This window comes from Poecilia reticulata, linkage group LG20, assembly GCF_000633615.1.
Source record: "Poecilia reticulata strain Guanapo linkage group LG20, Guppy_female_1.0+MT, whole genome shotgun sequence".
NCBI lineage: Eukaryota > Metazoa > Chordata > Actinopteri > Cyprinodontiformes > Poeciliidae > Poecilia > Poecilia reticulata.
In genome coordinates, this window is record NC_024350.1 from 18,116,612 (window position 1) to 18,135,424 (window position 18,813).

Consider the following 18,813-nt stretch of genomic DNA (forward strand, 5'->3'; position numbering starts at 1 on the left):
CTTCCCAGATGTAAAAACTCTCCTTCCCAGGATGTAAAAACTCTTCTTCCAGGATGTAAAAACTCTTCTTCCGGAATGTAAAAAGAGTTACAGCTTGAGTGAATAAACTTGGGTGTTCCACAGGGCTCACTACTTGGATCCCTACTTATTTTAAAGTAATTAGTGTAAATGTTGCACTCAAAACCCTTTAGGTTTTTGGAAAAAGAGTCAACTAGTTTGGATTTTTTTTAGAAGTATCAAAGCAGAAAGGCTTTTCTTTCAGACGAGAATATATCAGCATGATCGCAGTGAGATCTCGGGTCCAAAACCAAACATTTCCAAGAAAGGCCGAGATGCAACAGGTGGTTTGGTTCGTGAAAGCAGATCCGACTTCATTGTTTGACAAAATATGTAAACTTTAACTCTTGCAAAAATATGAGCAGTGACTAAAATTCTCTTACAACTTAAATGAAAACCAAAGTTAACTCAATCTGATGCAGGAACACCTGCGGTTTTTAAAGTTTCATACGTTTTTGGAAACATTTTTCTTTTGCCTGATTTTGTTATTTTGGTCCTTAAATTACCAAAATGTTTACATTTTTGGTCTGTCTGATGATGTAATTTTTAAATATTAAGTTATTGATAATTTGATCAGTTACTCATTACTTTTTTACTCGTACTTGGAAAAACTCATTTATGGCTACTTTATACTTTTACTTGAGAAGCAGTGCTACCGTTATTTTAGTGCACCTTTTGGTTACTGTACCCACATCTGGTTCTAAACTAACTTAAGTACATTATAACTGTCCAAAGAAAAGCTAAATTGATAAACCATTTACAAAAATTCAACATAAATGACCACAACAAAGACTTTGGTTACATCAGATGCAACATCCAGGATGAAACTTTTGGAACAAATGTCGTTCAGACACACAAAGATGCTTCTTTGGGCAAAACCAAACACCTCATACCAAAATGTCAGACATGGTAGCTGGGCTACAAAACCAGCTCATCTCATAAATCATTGAGCGAACCATAAACTAAAAGTATTCCCGTTTCGAATATGAGAAAATCTGTTTCCCAGATGAAGATGGAGCCAAACCGCAGTTCTGTACGTTTGGTTGTGGGCCGAGGTTAAGTAGAAAAACAAAAGGCAGTTGCATAAATAAAAAGGCGAAACGCTCTTAAAGGTCTGGATGTTTCATCCTCCAGACTGAGGATCAGAGGGACCATGTGGGTCGATGTGAACATTTAACAGGAATTAAGCCAAACGGGCCATTTGCACATCTGCGAAGGCGCCATTAATGCTGAATGAGGTAACACAGCAACATATGCTACCAGACAGTTAGCATTATTCCTCTCATTTCTGCACATTCACACCAAAGTTCAAGGTGTGGAGAACGGCTTAAAGTGTTATTTGGGTTTATTTTTATGAGTTTTGGGGTGGAAAATGGAATCAAACTTCACAATATATTAGAAATGTAGCTAAATTTCCAATAATTTCAATGTTCATCTTAAAAAAAAATACTGAAGCCTGATCGTATAACGGCGACAAACGTTTTGTAGTAGCGTCTTTGTTTAAGGACAATGAGATTATGAAGGTTGGGAGTAAAAGGCAAGATGTTTCATTGTTTCAGTTTAATTTGTTTTTAATGTGAAACTTCAAAGTTATTTGAAATATTTCCTCTAGAAACTGATGAAAGTACCAAAACTACCAACTTCTGGAAGTAAATTCTAGCTTCAGGGTTCATAAATCTGCTCTAGAAATGAGGCACAATATGCGAGACAAGTCGGATGAGATATTTAAACTCAACCAGAATCATTCTGTTAACTTTTGTTTTGATTTTACAACAAAACACCACAGATGTCTGTTGATGCACATTTTACACAAACCATAAATTAAGTTAGAAACACTTTGCTGCCATCTAGTGATCGGAGTGATGCCCAATTGCGCATAATCGGGCGAATTCACTTTCTTTTTTCAGATTTAGAACAATAAAAGGTCCAGATGATTTATTAAAAACAGCTAAATAGTTTAGCTTAACGGTGGTTTAACAATCTGTGGCTTTTATAGAAGCAAAACCTTTATATTTTTACATAAAATGGTAATACGATAAGCTAGTTCTTCTGTACACTTTTATGCACTGAAATATTTCAAACAGAAGAGCGTTGAATGTTTTTAAAAGTAATTTCATGTTTTTTAGCTTCATATCTTGAATTGGTCTCCTTTTCCCACTTATGGTTTTTTTTGACAACTGCTCTAAACTCTTATTTATCTTTAAAAATGAAACATTAGATTTTACACATATTAAATATAAAAATACTTTCTTTCAGGTCCAAGACATTTAATTTTGAAGCAGTGGAGGAAAAAGTGTCTCTTTGAACGGAAAAGTTTGCTAGTTGTGGTTTTCCTATGGAGTTTATAAATAATTTTATACCTTTATTTAACCTAACAGAGATAAATATGGATACATTTAGCACATGCGGTGGTCTATAAATAATATATTTTGTTCACTCGAAACAAAATGAATTGTTTAGAGTGAACAAAATCAGGTAGAAAACACTCGTACTTGTTTTTGTACAGCTGCATATTTACAAAATACAGTAAACCTGATTCCTGGATAACAGTGGAAAAGATTTAAATCCAGGATTATGTTAGTTTTTAAAATAAATCTATATATATATTTAAGACAGAGAAATCAATCCCAGCCCATAATTTAGCATCAGTTCTTTAATTGTAGCGAATCTTTCCTGTCGTTGGGACGTTTTAACCCGGCGGCGGCAGAAGGAGCTGATGGACGTCAGGTGGTTTTCCACCGAGTGTTTACATTACTGTGCGCGGCCGCAGCTCGGCTCGGCGCGATGCGAGGCGGCATGCATGACGGCTGCCCACTGGTTCGTGTCGACTCGCTGAGGATCACATTTGACTGTGCAGTTTTTCCAGTCACAACTCGTGACCATGCAAACTAAGTGCAAATTAGAGCTTCAGAGCCTTTTAACAAAGCCTGAGTTTGGCTGAGAGAGAGAGAAGAAATGGGAGAGGAGGAAAGGAGGAGAGGAGGAAAGGAGGAGAGGAGGGAAGGAGGAGAGGAAGAGAGAAGGGAAGGAGGAAAGGAGGGATCTGCAACGAAACCCACGAAAAACGAAGGATGTTTGGAAACATCGTCATCATAAATCCTCCAAAAATCCTATTTGGCTATAAATCAAACACAAACCTTCATTTTACTGCATAAGTAAAAGTTTATCCCAAACGTTTGTTTTTATAATCCGAGTATTGGGACATAAATGTACTGGGATGACTGGTTATATAACTGGTTGACTTGTTTTGACGAAGCAAAACAATTAAAAGTGGAAAAAGTTACAAGAATTTTTAATGAGATTTTTATGTGATGAACAAACAAAAAGAGGTGAAATTTGTTTTTATGGATGAAATTTATGGAATATAAAAGGATGGATGAGATAAAACTGATGTTTAGACAGATGGATTATATTAGAAACATCAATTATTTGGTCCAACATATTGAAGACGTAGTTTGAAATCTGGGTGTAGTGATGAACTCAGACCTGAACCTTCAGAGCCACATGAAGACAGTTACAAAGTCGGTCTTTTATCACCTGAAGAAGATTTCCAGATTAAAGGTCTTTATCTCCATTTGCATTGATTACAGCAACCGATCTACTTAAAATAGATGCGAAACGCTGGTTAAAACTAGGAAAATATAATATATAAACAATGTAGACATTGAAAAAGAAACTATCTGACCAAGTATTTCTGTTCTAGTTTCTAGTGCAAATTATCTTAAAACACTTGAAATGACAAAACTAACTTGCAACCAACTTCTGACCAATAAGTAGGAGCTTGTTTTAGTCAATCATTATTTAATATTTACAAAAAAGTTCAAGTTCAATTGGATAAATTTACAACTGTTTTTCCATCTTATACTTGAAAATAGCACTAGATAATAGAATTACCACTTTTTGACAAAAATTAATCATATTTCTTGCTGAAAGTTTAACTTTAAGTTAGTTTTTTCAAGTATGCCAAGATTTTTGTACTAGAAACTATCAAAAACGTCATGGTAAGATTTTATGTTTTTGCAGTGTAAAGTCCTTCCACTGGCTTCTGTTGGTTTATAAACCACTGAACAGTTTAGAGATATTAAAGATCTGCTGATGACCTCTGCGGTCTTCTGGTTCTGGATCCTCAGAACCAGAACCAGACTTGGAGAAGCAGCATTCAGCTTCTATGCACCACAAATCTGGAGCAAACCTCCAGAAAACTACAAGTACTTTAAATCTAGACTAAAACCCATCTGTTTAGATGCTTTGACACAATCTAATGCTCAACAATTGGTCACTATTGTGTTTTTATTTTAACTGCTCTGCCGTTAAAGTGCAGAAACTCAAACAAACTTGACTGAAGTTACTGAGTATTTTCACCATTTTCTGCAGTCTGAACTCGCTGGAGGAAAACATCTTTAACTGATTTCCAACAAGCAGCCGTGCAGAGCTCCACTTGTCTGCAACCTGTTCATGTATTCATAACTCAAGGGCCTCCTATGGTCTATATGCAACACAGTCAAAAAGCACAATTTACATATTTTATGCATTTGACTTGTGGAGGGAAAGAAGATGAGTGTTCTTTCTGGTGCAACACTCTAATTTGTCATTACAGAAACAGAGGAAGAAAGTGCGTGATAACGGCGGCATCCCATTAAAAACGGAGAGGCTGGGAATAATAAAAACATACACGAACTCACACTGAAAGACACACAAGGAAAGCCACACACTGCAGTTAAAATATGGAAATCACCAGCATTTTTTCCAGGGAGATGACTTGAGAATAACCCACTCAGGGGTGGGTGGGGGGGGGGAAGCTTTGGCCCATTTGCATTGTTTAACATGCAGCACAGGAGCAGCAGACAGAAGAATGAGGTAGCAGCAGAAAACACCGGAACGTGTCGGCCGTTGGAGCGACCCGAGGTTCCCGGCTGTCCGAGGAAAAAGCTCCTTTGAGGAGCGTTTACTTTGCATGCTGAGCAGCTATAACTCGCTCAACCCGCCTGCAGATTTGGACCCGAATAAAAATGTTCTGTCAAACAGCAGGATGTGGAAAAAAATGTTACTTTGAGGAGTATTTTTTTTTTTTGCCCTGCTGTACTTTTTTATTGTTACACGAGTATTTCTGCTCTTACTTCTGGACTTTCTGCCCACTGAGTGGAAAACAAACATGTTTTAACCCAAAACTCACCAGACACAGAAACACAGTTTCTGTTGAAGTTTAATACGATTTTTATTGAAGGGAAAATGTCCTGTCGTCATTTATATGAACTATTCTCATTTTGGTCCTAAAAAAACCCCAAAATTTCCACTTAACTTTATACTTTGCTCCATCTGATGTAGAATATTAAAGGATTTGATCAGTACTCAGTACTTTCTACCAAACATTTGGTAGAAATGTTGAGACATTCATTTTATGGTTACTTTTACTTTGAACTTGTGATACTTTTTTTTTGACAACCCACTAATTTAAAAACAAACATGTTTTAATCAAAAATTCACCAGACTCAGAGACAGTTTCTGTTGAAGTTTAATAACTTTTTTATTGAAAGAAACTGATTTTTATTACTTACATGAATTATTGTTGTTTTGATCCTTAAAATACCAACATTTCCTCGTGACTATGTAATTTTTTTAAATTTAAATGACAATTTGATCAGCTACTCAGTACTTGAGTAACTTTATTTTGAAGTATCTCTACTCTTGAGTAAACTTTCTGGATTCTCTGCCAGGTGACTGAAGGACAAACATGTTTTAACCAAACATTCACACAACAACTTAGACGGCTACTTTTAACTTTCCTCGAGTAAAAACAAGCTGAAGTTTAGTCTCTTAAAGGAGCTCGACACTCACGGTTTGCTTTAGCATTCAGCGCGAACGGAGGCCGTGAGGCGACTCCACAACTCTGAGTCTCTCAACTCGAGCGCCGCGCATCCGTCAACAGGCCAGCAGCAGCGCGGCTGCATAATGCTGCTGATGAAGGGATTTTCCTGCCATGCCAAAGGGCAAATAAAACCCTGAAGCCAGCGAACACAGACGCTGCATACTGTTCTTTACTCTCCTCTTTATCCGCGTGACGCTTTTATCCAGAGATTAAGAGGTTTAGAGGGAACCGAGTAAAGAATGTAGTTCCCCTACAGCAACAAGCTGGATAGAGACTCTTTTCTACCAGTCAACAGATATTGTATTGTTCAAAATACAAGCAGCTGCAAGGAAGCAAAACGGAAAAAGGAGAGGCGGCGTGTTTTCAGACAATGATCTGAGGCGGCAAAGAATTTGGAAAACCAACACGAGAGGATAACAGTTGATGTTATGATACTTTTTAGAAGTTATGTTCTGATCTTGGACTCGGTTTGTGTTGCAACAAGTAAGCTACTATGAGATAGCATGCTAACTATGCTACATAGCTAGCCCATTCTTCATGCTAGCAGCTTTATATGGCCGTGTAGCTCAGATAAAAGACTTTAAAGTACATTTGTACTGTTGTATTAACCTTAAAGGCCACTCAGGTCGTCTGGTCCAGAACCAGAACCGGAGAAGCCTGGATTTTATAAAACTATCAAGTTGTGACGGTTTAATATGAGAGAGATAATCTGTGAAAAAGAAAAAAATTTGAGCTGCCAACCGAAAACAACCAATCAGAGTCAGGAGGAGGGTTTTAGTGCCGTCAATCAACCGTGTGAATGGGCTGCTAAATGTTCTAATGGTGGAGAAACAAATTACATTTAGAGGAAAACAGTTTATCCTTGACTAGCCTTAGCATTTGTGGCAGGCTATGATGTGGAGAGCAAAGGGTGGAGGGAGTGAGCACAAGAGTGATTGACAGCGCTAAGACCCTCCTCTTGGCTCTGATTGGTTGTCTTTGACTGAGTGGTGTAACGTAATGATAATTTCAATAAATACCAAAAGAAGACATTTTGGAGTAAGGAGTAGTAAGGAAGTCAAAGAGAGGCTCTTTCTCCTTTCACTATAAACTGTGTTGTTTTTCAAAACAAGCAGGTTTTCAAGGACCAAGCGAAGGGAAAACGAGTCTCAGAGCCAGATAAGCAGCAGTTCAATCAGTGAGAACTGAATGATAAATGGTGAAACCGTTTCCATTTATATTTGAAGATCAGCGTCAGAAACTGTGAACCGATGACGCCCCAGCCCACCTGGCTGCTCTCAGCTCAATTTGTTTGCACTCATGTTTCCGTACAGTGTGGGCCTTGGTTAACGTTTAATTCTGCCCTGACAGATACAGGCAGGAGACTGTCAAAACGCGAGCCATCAAAGGCGGGAACCAGCCCAAACCGCGACGCATCGGCCAGAGACGGCACCGAATATCGGCCGGCTTCGGTGTCTTTAATGAGCTCTGAGCTGTCGGAGCGAATGCAGTCGTGTCTCCTCACCTTCCTCTCCGTGGGATCCTGTCAGCCAGGAAAAGATCAGCAGCGGAAACACAGAGAAGAAGAAGTTCAATTCTTCTCAAAGTGCTCCTGATACTCGGGGAGGCTTTAAATAAAACATGGAAATGAATCCCGACACGATGCAGGGCGGCGTTTTCGATCAGAGACTTACACAAGGTAGGGCTGTTATACAGCGGGAGTAATGGTGTAGCCAGAACTGCACAGAGGGCCAATAAGACAATCAATGATGAATTACATGACACCGGGGCTAATGTCCTTGATTAGTCTTGCTATGCGAACAAATGAAGCGAGGCCCTTGACAATCACACTGGAGACAATGCGGCTCCAATAGGAGTTGATGTGTTAGGCCGTTCTGCAGCACATGAACTCAAGTCTCATTATACAAACTCATGGTCAGGAGACGCGCAAATCCTTCAAAAGCATGTTTAAATCCTGATTGTGGCCTTGCAGGCTTATATAAACAGAATCATGTTTGACTATGGAACAAAAGAAGAACATTTCCTGGTCAAAAATTATGAATCTGGACAGGATTCATGAATAATAATAATAATAATAATAATAATAAAATAGCTATTAATTTATGATTATCCTGTGCCAAAGAATATGGCCTCTTAATAAAGTAGATAAAACCAAATTCCAAATAATTTTGTTGGATTAGATTCATTAATATTAGCCTGAATGCTTGTCTTAATCAGAGGCGGACTCAAAAAAAATGTACTCAGGTAAGAGTGACACTACTTCAACATATTTTTACTCAAGTAAAAGAAATTACTCAAATAAAAAAAAGTATCAACTGAAACAAAATTAATATAGCATACTTCAAAATTTAATATGTTCAATAATATAGTTCCTAAATAAACAAAAGTCATCAGCTAACTTTGCTAGTTCATGACGTAGTTAGCATGCTACAAAATAGCATAATGATTAACAGCTGAGCTAACATCCCTGCTAGTTTAAAACTGGATAAGCAGCACAAAAAGTTAGCATGCTAATCCACAACGCAGTAAAAATGCTATTAACTAGCATGCTAACTTGCTTCACATTGGTACTGATTACATAATTACTATGCAAAAAATTAGCTTGCTAGCTCACAGCAAAGTAAGCCACAAATCAAAACTACAGACTTTAATAAGTGCTTGATATATTAATTGATCGAGTTCAGAGGCGGGTAGCACTACTTCAACATATTTCTACTAGACAGCATCATGTACTTTAAAGGCCATTTTATAGCACAATCAGGTAACTCTTCAGTCTGTATATAAAAAAACAGGAAGTTTGATGCTTTGAAATTGGGTCTCTGTCTCTTTAAGAAGCTCCTACTCTTCTTCATGATGCCGTTTCAACCGTTTTTATCAGCGTTGGACTGGGAAGCAGTTGCACCAGGTGTTTGCTAATTGCTGCTGCCGCTAGTCTGAAGGAGCCGAGAGGCAAAAGCACGTGGCGTAGCAAAAATACATATATTCCCAGAAAGTTACTCAAGTAAATGCAACTGAATAGATGTAGTTAGTTACTACCCACTTCTGGTCTGGTCAGATTTGTGTTTGACGTTTTATTTTGAAATTTTATGTATTATTTTATGGTGTCCTGAGTCACTAGAAAAAAACTCCCACTTCAACATATCGCCGCTTTTCTGAAATAATAGTTATTTTTTCCAAAAGATGATTTAAGAAAAAAAAACATACTGTATGTCATCACTTTTTAACAAATATAGTTTTCTTTTATAAGAGTGCAGCCATTTTTTAGTCGAGGCTGCAAACTGTAATTAATGCTTACTTGGCTAAACCTGGACTTATTAAAATACAAAAGCAAACAACCGCGTCCTTCAAAGCTAATGTTTTGTTACATTTCAACGCACCTTTTCAAAACAGCCTCATTTTTATATTCCAGCCACTTCACATGCATGAAAATCTACTTTTATCTCTTCTGCCAACAGTCTGCACTCAATTACAGCAGCTCACAATTTAAAGCAGGTTAGAAATCCCAAAGCTCACAAAGGGAACATCATGTGAAAAAGAGCACATCCTGCTGACAGGTGACTTGTAAATTAGCAGCCTTAAATTAGGTGAGAATACAAAGTCAAACAAAGCCCTTCAACTGGAGGCACTGCACCAAACAAGAGACAAGTGCTCCAAGAGATGATTTTAAATTAACTGACCTTTTAAAAAGGCATCGCTAATCTAGTCACATGAAACAGCAATTTATGAGGGGGGGAAGTGTTCATTTACTAGCAATGAGCATCTATCAATCTTGGTGACAGAGGAGTACACTGGGGAGAGGGAGGAAGACGGAGCAGAGTGGAGCTTTAGCTCCTGACACGCTAACACTAATGTTTCATAAAAAGCTAAAGCCTGAGCACACAAGCTGCATCAATCACAAGTGGCTGGAGGCCTCATTTAAGAGCAGAGAGAAATCAAAGTCGGACCTCTGCGCCCTCGGCGACTCGCACAGGCCAGCCACGACAAAGCCATTTGTGTTCACCTCCAGCTAATTAGTCGAGAGAAGAACAAATTGTACGTTTGATTAATGGAGCAGTCGCAGAAAGCAACTGATTCCAGTCCAAGATGTCCCTCCCAAACACAATCTGGATTCTGCACACATGCATCTGCATACATATGCAAGGAGACTACGAGGCGGCGGCGGCGCAACACGATGGAAATTGCTGGTGGATGTGTTTGTGAGCGCCGCGTAATTGTAGTTTTACTTGGCAGAGAACGAGACGTCGTAAACGCCTAAAAGCCGCCATCTATTCTCCTTAAGTGCCGGTTGATGAAAAGACAATAACAAGATGAAAAACAGCCAGGGAGGGCAGCGGCTCATCAGGGACGCATCAGACGCACTCCTTCAAATCTGAAGAGCGGCGATGAGTACATGAGAGTCCATCAGGGTGTGAAGAAACATGATCACACGGGGAAAAAAAAGGCACAACACAAACTGTGCATCACTGACAGAAACATCCTGCAGGATGATTGATGTGCTCAATGGTGCTTAGCTTCCTGGTTCTCCGTTTCTGGCTCGGCCTCTCGCCCGAGCTCTGGGCCGCCCCGCCAACACCCAACAGGGACGGTGCAGCGTCGTCGACGCAGAGCGACTCAGATGAGACTCAAATAAACATTCAGGCTGTTTTCACACCTCACAGTCTGGTAGAATCGGTTACATTTTCAGCTGCTGTGGTTTTCTTTCACACTGCACAGAGTCAAACAAACCAAACCTTTGAAAAACCAGTTCCCCTCCTGGCCTGTGGGGGCGCTGCACAAAGAACCACTAAATAAAATGACACAAAACCTCTGAAGACACTGAGCGCAACTTCCTTCTTCACGAAATGTAAATAAAAACAGAGTAGAGCTCTATAAAATCCTAGTGGTTGTAGGATTTCTGAAAGATCACACATTTCTCCGTGGCGCTAGGCTACCATGCTTGATTTGGTTGTATTTACCCAGAATCCCCTGTGCTGTAGTCCACTTCCTGCTTTTGGAGCGGTCCCCAGTCCACTTGGCATTCACATAAACATTCAAACCGCACCAGAGKTCACTTCAACCAAACCGAGACCGAAGTTTGTAGGCGGAACAGAGTTTGATTTGCGTTCACACATTCTCAAACAAATCGGACTGGAGTTCAATTAAAGTGGACTAAACAGTAAAACAATTAGACCAAATTTTAACAGCTCTTTTTTAAAATATAAATACAAATGAAAAGAAGTCAGAGGTCTCCTCAGATTGGTTGTGACACTGACTGCTACTGGAGATCCTTCCTGCCATCCAAATCAATTCTTTGAAAAATACTTTGATGACATTGTGATGTGTTGTAACAGCATTTCATTTCCATTTGGGATAAATAAAGATTATTTGAATGTGAACATTCCCAGTCTATCAGTCAATGTGTAAAGATGAAGAGCATTAGCATGTAGCAATGGGATCCATCAGAACCAAGACAGACACACTGAGAAAACATCTAAAGGAAAGTGTGTTTGTGTTGCTGAACAACTCACATTTTTCAAGCGCATCCATCGCAGCTCCCATTTCAGCCTGTTGGATGCTGGATTAGAGGGAGACAGAGACAGGGAAGAATTTTAGCATATTCAAAATGGGACTTTCTGAAATTCTGTCAAAGAAAAGAAAAACAGGCCCGGTGCTGAGAGGATTATCAGGAGGGCATTATTTTTATTCTTAGCGCGCCCTTCTGCCTGACAATCGCAGGTACCGCAGTGCACCCACTCCGGAAAGCACCGGGCGCCGTGTGCGTCTGCAACTCGGCGCCGTCCTGCGTGTATTATGTTGATCGTAGCCTCAGCATCAGAGGTGGCTGGAAGCTTAAATCATGTAAATACGAAAACAGTGCGCGCTCTGAGGTTCTGCAAAAGGGACAAACTTATCGCCAGCTTAGAGCAACAGAGACTGCTTTCAAGTGTGGATGGATGGATGAGTGTGTGTGTGTGTGTGTGTGTGAGAGAGGATGAGATGTTTGATGGATTTAGGTTTCATTTCTCGCAGGCTCAGCTGCGGCTTTATCGCCTCCAACCCTGAAAAGGCCGCCGTGTGGAGATTCACTTTCTCTGCTCTGCATGAATACAGGAAGTGGCGACGCGCAGCAACAACAACAACAACAGGTTGCACACTGCAAAAACAGAAAATATCACCAAGTATTTTTGGTCTAATTTCTACAATAAATATCTTAGTATACTCGAGACAAAACTACCTTGCAAGTAAATTTTCAGCAAGATCTAGAAACATATTTTAAGTCAATCATTAAAGGGGACTAATTATGCAAAATTCACATTTTGCACATTTTTATGATTCTATTTACAGCTTCTAAAAACAGCCTAGACACAAAAAAGTCAGTTTTTGACTGCAAGTTAATTTTGGTGTCTGGAAAATGAGCCGTTTCAAAACCTCTGGAAAGTAGCCTCACAAATCAGCAGGTAATGCACCGTTACCTAGCAACCACGGCAGAGTTCTGCCGTTACCTAGCAACCCAAGCTGAGCTCCAACACATTTGGCCAGCTGGTTTTATATATGCGCTGTACAATGGCTGCTGGAAAAGACAAGAGTTTTGTTGCCGACTTACCATCCAGAAACCACTTGCTGCATTCTAGCTTTTTGAGGAGGCTCTACTAATGCTTTTCAAAGAGGTACGATTGTATAATTGCGTATCTGTGTGTAAACGTTGAGTTTTTGGGCGTGGCCAGCAGGAGCTCATTTGGATTTAAAGTGACAAGACGCCCTAAAACAGCTCATTATGAACTGAGCAGACTGAAATCTAATTACCCAAGAATGATTTTATACAAAAAAAAGTATTGAACATGTTTTAAATAGACCACAGACCAGTTCTCACCTGTTCACATTAGAATAATAGGTCACCTTTATTATGATCCTGCAGATTATTTCTGCGGGATAAGACATTTTCCCCATGCTGTCACTGACATAATCTACCAGTAAAATCAACATTAAAAAATTATTGATTTAAACAAGCTCCACATTTGTTACTTATAAATGAATTTTGTTTTATTTCAAGTGTACCAATATGTTTCCACTTGCAAATAGACCAAAAATACCTGGTAATATTTAGATTTTTTGCAGTGTAGACGGACGGTGGAAAACACAAACGCTTTGCTTCGCCTCCTGCTGCGGCCGCAGGAACCCCAGGTGCAGCGTCGCCTCGCCGCATTCGCTTCTGAGCAGCAAAGTGATATTTTCATAACAAAATTTATGTCAAATCAATAATGAATTGATTCATTTTCATTGTGCATAATGTCTCTCCCAATAGAGCTGAGCTTAATTGCTGTAATAAACGGCATCAATACGGCGAAGCCATTATTCTCATCCCATTAGTAGTGCACTGAGAAGGAAAGCAGCCGGTTGTTGTTGTTGGATATTTTTATTCTCATCACTTTTCTAAACGTTTTTCATGTCAAAACTTCGTCACCTGCTAGTTTAAACCATCAAAACCAAAATTTACTGCGAGTTTAATACGATATTTATGGAAGGATCAGGGTTTCGACATGTTTCACATAAAAATGTCAGTTTATGAGTGTCTGAAAATATAAACATTCATGAACTTGTGAAAGGATTAAATGTGAAACCTTCAAACGAGAAGCAAGAAAGAAAAACACAACGAAGGAGAGACGGAAAATGAAAAGGATACAAAGGAGGAAGGGAGCATGAGAAGAAGGAATAAATGTGTACAGGATGAAACTGGGATTATTAACTGGGACTGAGGGGATTTCTCTCACCTGGGGCCTTTGCCGCAGCCGATGCGTTCTCCTTTGAAGTAGACGGCGACCGTGTAGGTCCGGGCGTGCGACGGCCCGACCGTCTGCAGCGTCCTGCAAGCAACGGGAACAAAAAACAAGCATGAGTCCAGGAAATCAATCTGAAGCAAAGAGATTCACTTTTCCCAACGAGCAAACGGTTTGAGCTGCTGACGGAAACGGAGAAAAGGAGCGGCTCGTTAACAGACGATCCTCGCTTAGCAGAAAAGAAACGGCGACTCCGTTTCATTCCTGCAGGGACGGCAGCACAAACGCGCTCCGACTCGGCTGAATTATTCACAGCATTTACTCATTTCAGCGGCTCGATTCATTTTTAATGCCGTCTGTCAATTATGACGGCGGAATCAATAATGCAGAGAGAGCGAGGCGGATCGGACCAGTACTTCCTGTTTGACAGGAAGTACTGACGGCCTGCTGTGATGGAGCGGATCAGCCTCTCCTCTGGTCCTCTGTCCGACTCCCGACCTTTGACCTCTGAGAGGAGAGTCAGCTGGAGGTCAGAGGGCATCAACAGAACCGAGTTTTCAAGGAGATTTTTATAAAACTGAGTGAGGAAATTACAGCGACTAAAAGACTAAATAAACCGAAGGAAGGAAGGAAGGAAGGAAGACAGAAAAACAGACAGACAGAAAGAAAGAAAGACAGAAAGGAAGGAAGGAAGCAAGCAAAGGAAGGAAGGAAGAAAGGAATTAAATGGTGTAGACCAGTGTTTCTCAACCTTTTTCGGGCCAGCGCCCCCCTAGCCTTTATCCAGGTCCCCCACCGCCCCCCACCAAAGAATTTGTAGGCTACTTTGCACTGACAATTATTTTATTATTAATGTTACTATCATTATTGTAGATGTTTTGAATCGGCGCACCGATTATGTTTTCCCGTACACTTCAGTGCGCCTTACGCTCCTTTACCTCACGCACATAACGTGCGTGAGGTGAAGGAGCGTATGTTTCTACGCTCCTTCGTGGGGGCGCCGATTTATGTTTTCGCATCCACTTGAATAATGTGTAGTTGCGCTACTGCCCATGACAATTCAACAATATTATTTTACCTTTTATCTGGAAATAGTGTCTTTTTATTCTTGCCATACAGTCTCTGTATTAATTATTGCTCTAAAGGTCTTGCCATAACAGTTTATTCCTCTGTATTTACTTTAGTTTCTTAGTTTATTGTTGCATTTTGTTCTTCATTCATTTCCATTTAGTTTCATTTGATTAATATTATCCTCTCTTGGTTTATTGCTATGTTCACTTTAGTTTCTTTCCTGTTGCTACATTTATTTTATTGTTTATTGACCATCAGTAATTTTCACTCATCAGCTGCTGCGCCTCCTAATCGTTATGATGTGTTTCACATCATGTGCTGATTTTTTCACTGTTCAGCGTCGGATTCTCTGTTTTTATGCCATAATTCACATCTAGTTCGTCGCTCCGTTTTGCCCGCTTCTCGTGTTTCAGAGTTTTGCACAATGTGCGCGAATTTTTTATTTATTTATTTTTAACTCCCTAAGATGCAGGGCGGTCGGGAAACATATCGATGGGGAAAAGGTAGACTTTTAAAACAACGGAAACAATTTCGGTGTTCTGATTATTGAAGTCAAATAAGGGTGGAAGGAAAATAAAAAGCCTCATGAATCTTTGACTTGACGTCCATATTTCTCCAGGAAGTGAAGGAACGTCTTCACATCGACCTGCAGAGGTCAGGCCGTCTCAGCAGGAAGTCAGGATTACCGGACCGGCCCCTCGTCTCTGCGGAGCGGAGCTCGCTCCGGGCGAATCGGTGAAACTCGTCCTACCGCGGCGCTCCGTTCGTTTCTGCTTGACGTTCCCGCGGGCGGCGGAGCGCTGACTGCGGCTGGAGAGACGCGCCGTGTCAGAAACCAACAGCAGCAGGAGGAAAAATAAAGCAGAAAAGACGCGCGGATAAACACGGTGCGGGACAGAAGGAGCCGATTAAACACTGGACATCAACGCGAACTTCCGTCTCCATGCCGACCTCCCGTTTTCTCTCCAATAAAGGCCGTTTCTAAGTCTCTATGGCAACAAACGCAGCATCGTGGCGGCCGCCCCAAGTCTTTTATCAAGCTCGACTTCTTGTTGAATGAGAGGTTTCGGCGGCCATGTTTATTTATCATGACAACGACCTTTAAACCGGAGGTCAGAAACGTTCTGGGACCAGCAGGAAAACAGATTTTACTTTTCTAAACATTTACAGTGAGCAAAATAACAGGTTAAACAGCAAAGCTCTGATTTAAAGGGAAACCCAGAAATTTTAGATTTTTAATGACAGAGGTCATAATTACGGGTTTTGAGCCTCTGATTTTTACTTTTGGACGGCTGATATGATGCGTAATTAAAAAACACTTTGTAACAGTTTATATCTCACTAAACAGCTTCTGCAGGTTTTACCAACTCAAATTTAAGACATTTTAAGACCACTATAAATGAAATTTAATACCTGTGTTACAACTTGAAATGATATATTTTATGATGCTGTCGCACTAAGCCTGGAGTTACAATATAAATCTGAACTTACCTGTGACAGACACACAAAAAAAACCTAGCTAGTTAGCAGCTAGTTAGCTAATATTGTGAACATTATTTTAAGTATTGCAATACTTTAAGAAATGCTAATGCTTAAGATTTGTATTTATCCATAAATGCCACTAAAAACTGTTTTCAGAAGCATGTTAAATGTTTTAATTTAAGCTCTGATAAGAGTTTATTTTAAAAATAGTTCAAAATCCAACATATGAAAGATTTGATAGCCAATTTATGATGCAATTTCTCCAAAAACCTTAGCTGAAATTAGCTTAGGAAAAGAGAAACAGGGCTTAAATTTATTAATTTCTTAAAAACTATTTAATTTAAAGTCATTTTATTAAAAATTACAATAAATCAGCTACATACAAATAAGATTAACACAATTCTGAGTTGCTAGCAGCTAGCACTGGTTAGCATTTTTTAAAGTGTGTTTATTCCATAGTGAATTGTGAGGGAACACGTTCAGATGTCGTTTCTGTGAACAGTTTGATGGTAAGTGGTTCAGAATAGCATCACAGCTTGCCTCGAACAGCTCGAACGTACGCGGCGCGGCCCTGACTTCTCCCAGCTCTTACTTGTACAGCGGGATGTCGGGCTCCTTGCCCTCCGTTCTCAGGGTCAAACAGCACTGCTGCAGCTGGGATTTGGGGTCGTTCCAGTCCTGGTTCAAAATAAACTCCTGCAACACACAAGCCAGAGACACGGTGCACTCATTTCATTTCGATCTGTTTTTCCTTTAAAAGCCATTTCTTTGAGAGAATCAGTGCGCTGAAAGTTAGGACCCCCTCTCCTTTGGCTCTTGCTTTTATTTCATTCCCGCCATCCCAGCGCTTTTTATAAAGCTCCCCCTTTTGGACTCACTTATTTGCTCGCTCTCAGACTGGCTCTCCGTCTGTGTCTTCACAGTGGGTACAAATCACAAGCTACTTAAGACAAAAGCCAATCCCCGGCCAGAAATAAAAAGTGTCTGGGAGTCTCCCAGGTGTGCAGCCCTGATACATTTTTCCTATCCAAGTGGGACTTCTAAAAGCCCTTCCATTAACAGGGAAGCAGCCTTGTCATAAAAAGGCAGACTTTGAATGCAGAACTGTCTGCTCCTATTAATTTTCTACAAAGAGTGCTTCTGCTGCTTGTGCTCCCTTGCTCTCGCTTTGCTCTCCATCTCTGCTGGTCTTATTTTTTTTCCCTCCATCCAACTTTCCCCCCCATCTCTTTCTGCAAAAACACAGAAGCTTACCAAGTATTTTTGGTCTAGTTTTTTGTGAAAATATCTCAGTACAGTTGAAGTAAGACAGTAATTCCTTAAAGGTGACCTGGTGTGCTACCTTGAACAGGTTAGGATAGGTCTGTAGGCGATGCAAAACATTTTTTGGCACAAAATCATTCTTAGATAAGATTTTAGATTTTTTAAGGCGTCCTGTCACTTTAAATCTAAATGAGCTGCTGCTGGCCACGCCCAAAAACTCAACGTTTACCATGACATGTGGAAATGGTTGCAGACAGATGCACAATTATACAACCCTACATCTTTGAAAAGCAGAAGTGGAGCCTCCAGCACAAAAAACAAGAATGCAGCAAGTTGTTTCTGGATGGTAAGTCCACAACAACACTCTTGTCTTTTCCAGCAGCCATTGTACTGCGCATACAGAGGTTAAACCAGCTGACCAAACGTGCTGGAGCTCAGCTCCAGACTTTACCAGGCTGGACTTTGCTGGGGTTGCTAGGTAACGGGCAGAACTCTGCTGATTTGTGACGTTACATTCAAAAAGCTTTTGAAACGGCTCGTTTCCCAGACACCAAAAACGTGAACTTATTTATTGCCAAAAAAAAGTTTTAAAAGCAGTTGAGACTAGGTCTGAAACGATTCCTCGGATGATTCGAGTACCTCGATTATTAAAATTCCTCGAGGAAAATTTATTTGCCTCGAAGCTTCGTTAAATTATCTTTTATTATGTAGCCCACCGTGTTCCGCCCGGATCATTATTTGATTCCTCGGATGATCGTAAAAGTATTCTATAGAGTACTCGATTACTAAAATATTATTTTACAACAGCCCTAGTTGAGACTCAAACGGAAATACAAAAATGTGCAAAGTGTGAATTCTGCACAATAAGACCCCTTTATTATTCATTGATAAAAAAATAATAGTTCCACTGGCAGATCATTTTAAGACATTTTTGTCAAGTTATACGTGAATCTGCCAGTGGAACTAGTACTTTATAATCAGTATTGGGGAATTATTAAGCTGATAAATCTTGCAGCAAGATTACTTGTTAGTTTTGTCCTTTTTCAAGTGTACCATGACATTTGCAGTGGAAACTAGACTAAAAATACTTTTGTGTTTTTGCAGTGCTCCTGGGCGGTGGGAGGGTTCCACGCTCCTTCACCGTGAAGCAGAGGAATTTTGATGTTTGGAAATGAGCACAAAGCCCACCTCTGCTGCAGAACAAGCCACTCCTGCTGCAAAATGCACTTGTGCAAGCCCCTCGATATGCATCATCACACGGCGCAGCACAAAGGAGGGAAAAAATACGGCAAGGTTGGCTCTCTATTTCCATCTAAATTG

General features: G+C 40.1%; 1 protein-coding gene across 1 annotated transcript in view; it reads right to left on the bottom strand.

Annotated features, from left to right (window-relative positions):
• Positions 1 to 18,813, bottom strand: part of drosha (drosha ribonuclease III) — a 135,040-nt gene that overhangs the window by 4,004 nt on the left and 112,223 nt on the right. Inside the window, exons 29-31 of the mRNA XM_008396408.2 lie at positions 16,823 to 16,926; positions 13,672 to 13,764; positions 11,431 to 11,477 (exon numbers count right to left, since the gene is read on the bottom strand). Of these exons, the coding sequence (XP_008394630.1) occupies positions 11,431 to 11,477; positions 13,672 to 13,764; positions 16,823 to 16,926 (244 nt within the window). The remainder of the gene's footprint in view (positions 1 to 11,430; positions 11,478 to 13,671; positions 13,765 to 16,822; positions 16,927 to 18,813) is intronic.